At 43.2% G+C, this 12,922-nt stretch overlaps 1 protein-coding gene across 2 annotated transcripts in view; it reads left to right on the top strand.

Moving 5' to 3' along the window:
- LOC114793182 (connector enhancer of kinase suppressor of ras 3-like) overlaps positions 1-12,922 on the top strand; it is a 39,507-nt gene that overhangs the window by 6,248 nt on the left and 20,337 nt on the right. For both annotated transcript variants that reach the window (XM_028984970.1, XM_028984961.1), the window contains exons 2-4: positions 7,230-7,393; positions 11,229-11,431; positions 12,339-12,426. In XM_028984970.1, coding sequence (XP_028840803.1) covers positions 7,230-7,393; positions 11,229-11,431; positions 12,339-12,426 — 455 coding nt within the window. The remainder of the gene's footprint in view (positions 1-7,229; positions 7,394-11,228; positions 11,432-12,338; positions 12,427-12,922) is intronic.

Here is a 12,922-nt window from a genome sequence, read left to right as displayed (position 1 = left end):
CTACCCTGGAAGGGCATCCCTCTCCTTCTCAAGGTTTCATCCTTACTTTTTTCTCTCCTAGAGCTTTTCCCTTGTGTGCAGAAGGGTCAAGTTTTGGGGTGTCAACTGTAAGGCCTGTCAAAGGCCATTGAGATATACTGTGTGTGATTATGGGCTATATAAAAAATAAATGTTGTTGTAATATTTCATTCTGAGATTTAGTTTGATAGAGGATAAAAAAAAATCTTCTTCTTCATGTGACGTTAGAGTTGCTAATTTCATGCTTGTTTATCTGCGTGGCAATGACCAGCAAGTCCAGCCTAGTAGTTGGTAATGAGTGTTTATATGAGGAATTCCATAAACAGTAATGTTACACAATCATAGACTCACTCAGATCTCACAGAAAAAGTCCTACTGGCCTAGAAGCAACGGCCCAGATGGAGAAGGCAAGCTGGATTCCCTAATGAAGGTGTGGGGTGAAAGTGATCCTGGGTGAACCGGTAAGAGAGGTTTCAGCCTCCCTGGGGGTCATCTTTAACATTCCATTCACTGGCCGTTTGAAATTGCCTAATCAGTCACCTTGTGTAAGAGTCTAGATCTGCAACTCACTCTAAGTCGTTGGCGTGCTCTGGTTTTGGTGAGAAGGAGCAAGTGAACTTTCCGGTTGTTCAGCTCTATACGGTGAACTCTGACCCAGTAACCACCCGAGTCCTGCAGTCCTTACGCCACTTCCAGTACATGCTCTGTTCAGTTTCAACTTCAGACATAAATGACATTTTGTTATTTGTATATTATTTTAATAAAGCCTTAAATAAAATTGGAGGAGTCTTGGATATAACATTTCATGTCAAAATTATATAGGCCTATCACAGACAACAACATTTGCATATTCAGATTCAGGAAATTCCATCTAGTGGTGCTTCCTTATATGATTATGATGTAAGCTTTCAAAAAGCCTTTGCAGAGTTAGGGTTTTATGCATTTTTAATGCTTTTATTCAATACAACACATACAGGTAGTTATTAGGCTAAAAGTCACTGTACAGAATTTTATTTATATATCCCCATCCCTGTTGTCTAACTTAAGGTGATTGAGAGAATTAGTATATAAATTAGTATATTCACACTAAAATCTGTAAAACCAAATGATTGTCCCTGTTACACCAATTGGGACGACCAACAACGCTCCTGTTTTCACATTCTGTGCATGTGCCATTACTGAGTCAATGATAAAGCTGTTTAATAATGAATGGGACTGCCCACCCTCACATGGGACATCACTGAGCTCTTGCATAAGTGACCCCTTTATATGTGCCTGCATGGGCTTTGTTTTGCTCTGTGATGTCATCAGTGGAGGGAGAGCTGCGCTCATTCAGAAAAGGCTTTTTTTTTAATTAGAACTTCGAGAAGCGGCTGTCTGTCCAGAAAATGCCATTGTGGACTATTGTCATTTCCACAAGGGATGGTTTCAGGGAACAATGGACATTCCTTCCATCCCCACAGGTTTGCTGGAAGTCTAAATAAAACAGCGTGAGGGAGTTACAGTTGCACCGCTATTGTATACACCGGTTTTCCCACTGCCTGCTCGTGGAGGGGCCAGCCGAGCCCCGGAGGGGGGAAGATGGGCCAGGCATCCCACTGGGAGGCTTGTCTGCTTTTTGTGGGAGATGAAGAAGCTTTCTCATGTAACCAAACCCTGAGAACTTAAGCTTCCCCCACGCTATACATGGCACTTAATTGTGCATTTGATCCTGGCATAAGGAGGTAAAGTGGGGGAAGAAGGGGGCAGGGGGAGGGCATAGTGCCTTTATCCAGATTGTCCAAGGGGGGGGTGCATCAAGGTGCTTCCTGTTAGAACATATGTGCAAGTTGCACCGAAGAAAAAACATCTGAAGGATCTCTCAGTCTCTTGTGAGGAAAAGCTGCTGGGTCATTTATTAGGTTTTTGTTGGGTTTAATGAGGCCATGAGGAACTTGCATTCTATATTAGCGTCTATTTGAATGGTAAGAGGTGAGCATTGTTTTTATATATTTAGGAAGTTTTCAGGAAGTTTTTGCTCATGGTTGGGTTAGATCACAAAAGCTGTTCTGGATGATGAAGACTACTATGGGTCAAGAAGCGAGGATTAGCAGCTTTTGCAAAATAATCACTCTCATCATTCCTTCTGATTGAGTTATTCTGTTATATTTCACTTGTCTTTTTCCACATATCGGTGTTGTATGCAGCAAATAATTTTTTTGCACAGTTAATGTATGTTACAGATCAAACCTTATAAACAACAGCAGGTGTTAGCTAAAACCTTTCCACCCTGTGGGTTTTTGGTCATTCTAGGATTGTTAATTATAGGGTGATGGTAGGCAGGAGGAACAACCTTCCACCATGCAGCAAAAATCAATGGTGCTTTAAAATGGAACTTAGCTTCTCCAGTTCCAGCACAAACACCCAGAGCTGTATGAACATCATTTCTGTCTTTTGTATGTTTTTTTTTTTTTTGGCCTTGGACTGATTGTGTTGCCTGTGGTTAGTAATAGCTGGACTTTCCAAGTCAGGAGCATAAGCAAACAGCTCCATAGGCTGCTGAGGAACTTTGAACACTGCCTCTTGGCTTGAGTGAAGAACAGATTATCAATGAGAATCAAAACATTTGAGAAGGAGCTCACTCCTTCTCAAGTGGTAGATGTTAATCCATATTCCGGGCGAATGATGAATATTAATAAAGCTACGTTTTAAGCCAGTTGGCACATAAATGCAATTCTAAAAAATACTGGTTGCCACTTGAGAAGTTTCATGATAAAAAGTTGCTACAAAATGGAGTTCATGGCAGTGTTAAAGGTAACAAGGTCTTTTGAATGGATTTTCTCATGTGTTGAATAGATCGCTTCTTTGTTTAATTCACACTTACCTGACACTCAATCTTGCAACCATTGTGTTTACTTCTCCATTTGAAACTGATACTCTCTTCACACACACCCTTCAGCCATTGATCTTATTTGGTACAGCGTTGTGAAACGCTGCATCAGGCCTCTGTGGGAAGGTCTTTGCAATGTGATAAAGTGTCGTGTTAACATATTTCCATCAGCATTGAGTGATCAGTTAGTATAGGGGCAGTGGCGGCCTGGCGGTTAAGGAATCAGAAGGTTGCCGGTTCGAATCCCGATCCGCCAAGGTGCCACTGAGCAAAGCACCGTCCCCACACACTGCTCCCCGGGCGGCTGTCATGGCTGCCCACTGCCCGCCAAGGGGGATGGTTAAAGGAAGAGGACACATATCCTTGTGTCACCGCGTGCTGCAGTGTTTCACAATGACAATCACTTCGCTTCTTACCTCTGCATCCCTGCCACATCAACACCATCTGAACAGTTGTTCTCTGCAGCAGGCAACGTGGTTCAAAGAGCGAGCCTGAGCCAGGAGCATGCGGACGTGCTCACATTTTTGCATTGCAATGCAAAGTGTCTGAACAAAGGGAGTGACAGAGAGTAAGTGTGTGTCTGTGTGTGTTTGTCAGTGTGTGCATGTGCGAGTAAGTGCATCTGCAGTGTAGTGTAGAGAACCAGTTGAGACATTCAGACAAATCCTGTTAAATTTTCAAATTTTTATTGTTCTTTATTTTTTAATTATTTATTGTTCTGGCATCTCAGGTGGCACTTAACTTAAAAAAAAAAAGTATTTATATGGCAGATGTAAAGCATACATGTGTTAGTCCATTTTTATTTTATTTTATTATTATTATTATTATAACAGCTCAAGGAGCAACATGTCTGTGCACTTTCTAAAGATTTTAGTTCTGTGTTTGGATAAAGGCATGAATGCTTTTCTTGTTTTAACATTTTCCATATGGCAATGGAATCTTATGGATCTCACAAAATGTCTCATAATAAGGTGTGTATATAACTACACAACTTATAGAGATATGAAAGAGCCATAACTTCGCATTGTTAACATGAATTAAATATATTTGCTTACCCTACTGGTCATTGATGATATATTGATGTTGCCCCATATGTCACCCCAAATGTCTCACTCACTCACTCACTCACTTACTATCCTTAACCGCTTAGTCCTTCTATGCAAGGTCACGGCTGCCAAAGCCCTTTCTGTGTCACTGGGTGCAGGGTGGGGATCACCAAGGCTTGGGCTCCAGAACCCACACATATCATTAAAAAAAAAAGTATCTATAAATTTTGTGTCAGATCAATATCATGGAAAATTCCATAGACTGACATGTTGGACAGGTGCAGCAACAGTTTCCAAGGAGGCAGGAGTTAGCAAATGATCGGTTAAATCCATTAACGCTGCTTGGAGGAAAACGTTTTGAACCCTCCCACTTTTCGAACATCCCATTTATCCGCAGGCTCATCGGGTTGGAGCCGGGGTAAACCTAAAGTTCCAAAGTTTTAATTAAGAGGACTTGGATAAGGGGAGAGGAACACATCAACAGTCAAAACAGCATTTTGTATCGTTGTACAAAGGAGGGAGCCAAAGAAACTCAGAGATGCCCTGCTTGTGCCATGAGCTGCAGTCGTGGTGAAGGGTTCTCATTATCATGCTTAGTGAGATGTTAATTTCAGTGTTGCAGAGCGACATTTTGTGCTGTAATGATGGAAAACCACAAGGAAAGAGCTTGCATGAGCCCTGTAATCACTCACGCGCATTCCGGCTCCCCTCTTCCTGCTCTTTTACCGTCTCCCCCCCAACAACCCCCTTCCAAAGACATAATCTGTAGAAGAATGACACTGTTCCCCTGGAAAGGCCTGCTAGCATCACCAGGCTAAATATGAAAGGAGATACGTTCCTTCCCGTCATTTCCATCTATTTGGGAAACCCAGTGTAGGTCAGATCTTGAGCATTCTGTTTTTCTTGGGCTCCTTTCATTTTTGGTTTTGGGCCTCTCTCACACTTGTGGCGAGACCTCGAAGTGAATTCCACTTGCACTAAACTTCTTCATGCACGGAAAAATCCTCCAAATTTAAACAGGAATTCTTATTAAAACTGATAGAAGGTGGTCCACTAATGAAAAATTGACTGTGTGAGCATGAGTGTGTGTGTTTGTGTGTGTGTATGTCTGCACACACGTGTCTGCTGCACTAGCAGTATATACACAAGGAGCCAAATGCAGGAAAATAGGACTTTGTTTGTAACAGATAAGGCAAGTATTTTCAAAGTTAGCGGGACCTTACCTAGCATCGGTTTGAAAATAGTGAAAGTGATACACAGCAAGTAGCCTAGCGGGTGACACACTCGCCTATGAACCAGAAGACCCAGGTTGAAATCCCACTTACTACCATTGTATCCCTGAGCAAGACACAAGACACTTACAGGGGACTGTCCCTGTAACTACTGATGGTAAGTCGCTCTGGATAAGGGCGTCTGATTAATGCTGTAAATGTAAATGTGTCCTCTGCATGCAACCCATCACCATGTGAGCAGTGGGCAGCCATGAAAGGTGCCCAGGGAGCAGTGTGTGGGGACGCTACCTTGGTCAAAGAGACCTTAGTGTCACCTTGGTGCTTCGGGATTTGAACCCGCGACCCTTTGGTTACGAGTCCGCCTCCTTACCCCGCTAGGCCACCACTGCCCTAATAATGTCCAAAGTGATTATTTTAGATGTGTTTTACAGTATGAAAGCTTCAGTTGTTCCCATCGTCAGGTTGGAAATGGCAATACTGGGGAATTGTTGCGCTGCTCTGAGATCTGTAATCCATACTGAGCCAGCCATTCATGCTGCCCTCCCACAGCCTCTGTCACAGGAGTAGCTCATGGGCATGAAGACGAGGCGCTATGAGCAACACACCTCGCTGGCACGAGCTCGTGGAAGCAGACTGCGCAGCCATTTATTTTTCCCCCCCTGGCGTTATGAGGCGGGAGCCGCCGCTCTCGTCTGGTCGTTGTCTGCACGGGGAGACGGATGGGGCCAGTTAGCAGGGAGCGCCATGGTCCTGCCTCGGCTGACAAGGCGATACACAAGGCTGGGGCGCTGGGCCAGGCCTGCACAGCTGCCCCCTCTCAGTGCTGCCTTTGAACGGGGGGGGGAGACGGCACCCACCCCCACCCACCCCCACCGGGTCATTCTTCACTCCCCTGTCACATCAGAGACGGTCGGGCCCGAATGAGAGGGAGGCTTTGTTTTGCTGTGTGTGTGTCTGTGTGTGTTCTGGGGGATCAGATTTGAGTTCCTGTGTGAGCTGAGCTGAACTTTTCTTATTCATGCCTTTTGTCCTCATTTGCATCGGTTAAAAGGGTAGAGGATGCATGTGCATTACATAACAACCAAGTCGTGATTCTGGGAATGCACAAAAGGTGTCCCTTTCCCGTATTTTACCATCCTCCTTTCTGTAATTAGATTTTAAAAGACTTTTATTATTTGTTAAAGTGGGGTTTTATGTCAGTTCACATTACAGTTGTAATAAGTTAAAGTATCTCGTGTTTCCTTTTGTGTGCATGCTTTAAATAATGGTGACCCTGTGTTTTGGACCCTCTCGGTTTACAGCTTTTAAAAAAAAAGATGCCCGTATTGTTTAAAGAAAAGTTACAAACAGGGCCAGGTGATGGTGCAGCCGTGTTTATGGTGTGGGGTGGTGCCTTCCACACCTGCTGCCTCTGAACAAGGACACTCCACGCTTTCGAATGGAATTCATCCTTGTAGTCCAAGAATGGAGGAAAAGTTATCAGCTGTAAATTAACAAAGCAAATGATTAAAAGTTTAGACTACCATTCAAAAGTTTCGGGTAAATGTCTTTATTAAAATATTGTAACTGTATTAAATAAATATGGTAGCTATTAATAAATGGAATACATGCATAAATGTAGAAAGGCCCATTATGTAATGGATCAGCAACAAATAGTCTCCAATGACAATTCCAATCAAATGCAGCGTTCATTAATGCAAGTCAGTGACTTTTTAGGTTAATTGTTTATTAACATTATCTTAACAAACTGACATCTAGAATGTGAAAAGTCTGCTTTCCGTAAAATAAATTCTTGCAAACTTTGTTGGTGACTGTTTCTGATTAATTTTGTGAGAACAAAATGAACATGGTTTTTATAGAAATCAAGGTAATTTCTAAATGACCCTAACTCTTTGAACAATAGTGCATGTTTCCAAGCATGCACCAGGTAAAAGCAGTCACAGTTCATCAGAGGACTAAAAGATGATTAGAAGATGATTGTAAATTATTTACATTTGTTGACTTAATACGTTGAAAATATGTAGATATTTGTGCAGTTTTGTAAATACTCTCCATTTTCCATAGGCTTGGACGACAGCCTCCAGCAGTATGTCCATAACTTTGAGCGGGAGAAGATCAGTGGAGAGCAGCTGCTGAAGATCTCTCACCAGGACCTTGAAGAGCTTGGGGTCACACGCATCGGACATCAGGAGCTGGTTTTGGAGGCAGTAGACCTGCTTTGTGCTCTGGTTGGTATCACACAGGTCCATTAAAAAAAGTGTTATTGATCATTATCTGTAAACTGTTTTTTATGGTATGTGTATATGCTCTCTCTTTCTTACCCACTCACATACATAAAAGCACAAAAGGACGAGAAGTAGCAATGTTCTCACCGTACTCCTGGTTTCTGGCCATACTCTTTCCCAGAACCTCATGGGGAGAGCCTCCTGATGGTGTGCTAGAATCTGAATGGCTCTCCTACCGTAAAAAAAAAACGGATTTATAGCCAAACTACAGAGCGAGGGAACGAGGCGACAGTTTGAGAAAGAGAATCTGTCCTATCAAGCTGTGTTCTCAAATGTTAACCTCTTCCAGCTCAAGAAAATTCAGACTTTTGAAACATGGAGTGGTAACGTGCAATTAATAAGTAACCGTTATTAATATTATTAATAAAAAAACAGTCTTTGCTTCATTGTCACCTCCATTGCATTTCTTTACAGTAATTTACATTTACATTTACAGCATTTATCAGACGCCCTTATCCAGAGCGACTTACAATCAGTTGTTACAGGGACAGTCCCCCTGGAGCAACTTAGGGTTAAGTGTCTTGCTCAGGGACACAATGGTAGTAAGTGGGATTTGAACCTGGGTCTCCTGGTTCACAGGCGAGTGTGTTACCCACTAGGCTACTACCACGTAATTGTGCAACTGGTTAACTTCCAGCTGGTTTGTCAGGTGGACATGTGTGTGTGGGGTAGACAGCTGAACACACATACAATTGTGTGAGTGTAAGCAGAGCCAATAGTGGGATTTAAGATGATTATACACAAACATACGGCATGATCAGTGACTTTACATTCACCCAGTGGCGTCTGCAAGAGAAGCTAAAGCCTTCTGTATACAACCACAACCCCCGTCCCGGTGTTTTAGAGCCTAGAGCACTATCAATACTGGGAATCTTTTGGAAGTGCTCTGTTCTCAGCCCAGAATATGTTCTGTGGAAGAGATAATTTGCAGGGAGGGAACAAAGGTAAACGGACACATGGAAAAGCTTAAAGAGGGCTTGCTGAATGCATTAGAATATCTGCAATTCATAGCTTAAGAACCATAAAATACACGTGAGAGACCTGATCAGATTTACAGCTGATATGAAAAGTATCATATAAACCCTGATTTAAAGCATTCGGTTTTTAAGAAAAAGATGAAACTAAGATCATGCTTACTTACATCTATTCCTTTGGCAAAGGCTTTTATACCTGATTACAGGATAGATGGATTTACATTCATGAAATTGCACTTACAATGTATGCTGTTACATTAGTCTGTTATTTAATTTACTACAATTATTTAAGTAATGCCCTATAGTGCCCGAGTAAATTCTATTTTATTAGCACAGATTCTGAATTACGTCATCCTAGACCAGACTCTGAGACTAAATGAAATTTCACTTTGAGACCCTTAAGAACACTTGAACTTGAGTTGAGAGCAGGGTTTGTTCTGCGATCCCACAGGACAGGTATGATCTGTTAAATATAATGAGAGAGCTCCTCTAAAGGAGGTCTTTTAAACTGGTGCCTTGTCTTAAAACTTTAAAGGTCCCTTTCTCACCGAAGTGGCCATTAAAGGCGAATAAATGTGGGTTTGCCATTTGGTTTCCTCTGGCTTTTAAAGCAATGGCATTTCAGCTCTGCTTTCCAGACCCGGTAGTTACTCCTAATGTCTAATGCATGACCGATTAGATTAATTATGCTCAAGGTAATGAGATTACAGTGTACAGTGAATATCAAAAGAACAGTGGAAAAACAGCTTTGGTGGGATTGCTTCCGTTTTAAACTGCATCCCCTAAACAGTCCAGAATTTTTTTTTATGAATTGTGTGGAGTTCATAACCCATAATGACTTATGCAGAATCTGTTCCGAAATCCAACACCTCTGTGTTTCCCTTCATAGTCCCTTGTTCCTTTCTAAGGAGAGAAATCTCCATTGTCCAGGAGCCCTGGAATAGACATTGTTGTTGCCATGGATGAGCTGGGACATGGAAAGCTGCAGTGGGATGTGTGTTGCCAGCGCTCCAGAGCTCTCCCGAGACGGAAATGTGGTCCTGTAGTCAATCTGGTGGAGAACAGAAAACAGATGCAGTCTCCCACCTGTCCGAGCGACAAAGATACTGTTCGGCCTGCAGAGCAGGGAAGCCAGTTCCAGTGTGATTCCCGACTGCTTTTCTCTTCAAACTTTCCGACTACCTGTCTTTTGGAATTCCTGCGGTGTTCCTGTGTAGAATATAAAAGGCCCTGCTGCAGCCTGCTTTGTGTCTATTATCTGCGAGGAAGTGTCTGCTGGTCTGCGAGCAATTAGAGAAGCTCTCTAATGAAAATGCCTATAAAAGTGTGTGCGTGTTAGACTTGAACCACATGGTATGGCTCAAAATAAGCTTCAAGGCACAAGCAAGGAATACGTGTCCCGATTTCTGCCCATCCCCCTTATGATGACATGTATCATGAAGATCGCAACAACTACTTTAACAGCTACAATTTAGCGCGCTGATATTCTCAAAGATCTGATATTTGCTTGAACAAGTAGCCCCCTGCAGGTCCAGTGCTCTTGCTCAAACACATTCTTTCCGTGATATTATAAAAGCAGATTGCGCTTGCCAGCTTTCGCATCTAAATTAGGCATCAGGCATTTTGGCCAGCAGTTTCCTTTGGTGCCGCTAAATAGTAACTGCAATAGTGGATCAAGGCAGAATTCCAGCAGAGTCAACCCTGGACATGTCTGTAGTTCTAAACTTCAACACTTTTTCACATGTGGCTTCAGGAGCACCATATATTAGAGTGCATAGCGCTGTAGTGGGAATTTTTCACCATTTCAACCACAAAACAGAATGGTGACAAATGACTTACATTTACATTTATGCCATTTTGTCAGACACCCTTAGGCAGAGCACCTTACAATAAGTAGTTACAGGTCTTGCTCAGGGACATAATGGGGGGGCTTGATCCTAGGACTTTGTGGTCTTCTGGTTCGTAGGCGAGTGTCTTGCCCACTAGACTACTACCACCCCTAGGCTACCATCGCTTACTTACTTACTCACTCACTATTCATTACCGCTTAATCCATCAATGGTTAATGGGTAATGGAGACCATCCCGAGAACATTGGGCTTAGCATGGAGACTCACCCAGGGTGGGGCGCAAGCCCAACGAGTGCTTAACACACCAATCATTCACACACTCACACCCATGCCTGATTTAGAGTTACCGGTTCACCTAATGCGCCATCGTGTAGGCATGGTTTTGGTTTAAATGTTCACTAAGCAGGGTTGGTTAATGTGAGTGGTCAACTTCATCCTATGATGAGACTTGTATTGTCCTGTTGGGAGGGTTATCTTCCAGGATGATACTCCCATCAACAGAAGATAAAATGACCCTCATTCACCATATCGCAACCCAGCCAAACATCTACGGGAATACTAAGTGAGGGAACGGTGTCTTATAGTACGTTAACATAAACGGGAGAATATGGAACAGGAACGCTGTAATTTGTCACCCAAGTGAGCCAGGCAGAGATGCCTCTGTGACTGAAGTTTCGGTGACTGAAGGAATGCATAAGCAGGAAGCGTCCTAAGTGAACAATGTAAACTTGACTGCTTCATGGGAGTCAGGTGATGGCTCACGCATACTTTACTGTTGGAACCGGGCCAGAGGAATGCAGGGGAAATCTTGTCCCTAGACTAGGCGCCAGGCACATTCTCTTTATACTGTGCTCAACTTCATCCGAGACATGGCACACTTTCCATCACTCTACTGGAGGGAGACGCCCATGAGTTTTTAACTCTTTCAGAACTCTTTCCCCCCCTCACTTTTCAGAACTATGGAGTGGAGACAGACAACCTGAAGAATTTGGTTGTGCAGATGAGGGCGGCATCGAACAATCTTCACATGGGGACCGCAGAGCGCCGCAGAGGCCCAGCATACGATGGCAGCAGCTCCCGCAAGCCTCCCAATGAGTTCCTCACCTCTGTGGTGGAGCTCATCGGGGTAGCGAAGAGCCTTTTGGCTTGGCTGGACAGGTACTCTACCGATAATCACTTTACATACTGACAGTGGCCATTGCTGTGGCGGAAAGGGGCATTATCATGACCTGGGGAGGATCGTGTTCTAGATGTCAAAATTGCCGCATGCAGTTGTGAGATGTCAACTTTATCTGAACTCTCAGTCTAAAGGGAAAATGGCAGTTTCTAGAAAATTAGTTCTAAATAAATTATGGCCTTGCTGACTATGCAACAAAACACAAACTCCTAATGACTCAACACAAGGCCAAGCAGAATTTTTCCCTCAGAAGAGTTCAAGGATGGATACGTGTAATCAGATATCCAGCCTGGTCTGTTCCCTCAGCCATGTTCAGTCTGGTCAATGTCCACCACTTCCCATATTAAGCCGAAGCGTCACTCAACCGAAATTTCTGCTCAATAGATTATGTTGAAGTCGTCTCCGTATTTTCTGGAGTGTTTCCATGGTTGTAGGAGTGTCTGACTTGTGCTTGAGTAGGATTGTTGACACATTTCTTAAATGCTGTAATATTTTTATAAAAATTATAACACAAGAGGTTCTCCCACAAGGACGTGAAGCGTGGTTAGCTGCAGGAAGGAATGATGGTGTTTTGGTGGGAGACAGAGTCTTGTGGGAGGTTGCCGTGGAAACTCCTCCACTTTTAACTCTGAATGACCACATACCCCCAGACGCTTTTTTTGGGCTGGGGCCTCCGCTGGTTTTTGGCCTGATGTCACTCGTTCTGTGATTGATGACCCATTGACTGCTGTGATTCCTCACTGCGTGCAGTTAGCATGCAACGCGACGTCTAACTTTATGGGGAAGATAAAAGTAAAAACACACACATTTCTTCCTTCACTGCCTCCTTCAAACTGCTTCCTGCTCTCGTTTTTTTTTTTTTTTTTCAACTTTGTCTTCCTTCCACAGGACACCCCTGACTGGGATCAGTGACTTTACAGCCACTAAGAACAAGATAATCCAGCTGTGCTTGGAGCTCACTACTACAGTTCAACAGGTCAGTTCTCCATCACAGCCAATTCATCAGCCGCTCCTGTGGCGAGTCGGTGACCTTGCACTGCGCCTTTAGGACCTGTGGTCCTTGAGATTGCTTATCTGCAGCACATGTAGGAGCATGCACGTGCTGTATTGGGGTATGAGTCTTCTTTTTTGCTTTGCTAATGGGGCCAACCCTCTTTCTCAGCAAGTTCACCATTTCTTTTTGTCTCTAAAAGCCTCTGGCTGGTCTTTAAAAGTGTCTTGCCAAAATACCTCGCCATCCCCACCACACCAAGAGATGCTCAACAGGAGGTTGGCTTCATGCTGCTTTCATTGCATGAAATGAAACACAAAGGTGGTCTTCAGCTTTACTGTGGCTATAGCAGATGTGCGTTTTCATCTCACCAAGAATAATAAATTCAAGCTCCATGACCTAATGAAAAAATACATTTTAATCCTAAAATATATACTATATGACAGTATGACAATTGAGCATATATAATGTTTACAATAAT

The sequence above is a fragment of the Denticeps clupeoides genome, chromosome 1, assembly GCF_900700375.1.
Source record: "Denticeps clupeoides chromosome 1, fDenClu1.1, whole genome shotgun sequence".
NCBI classification, from domain to species: domain Eukaryota; kingdom Metazoa; phylum Chordata; class Actinopteri; order Clupeiformes; family Denticipitidae; genus Denticeps; species Denticeps clupeoides.
The sequence above is the reverse complement of the archived record's forward strand: the minus strand, read 5'-3'. Positions and strand labels throughout refer to the sequence as shown.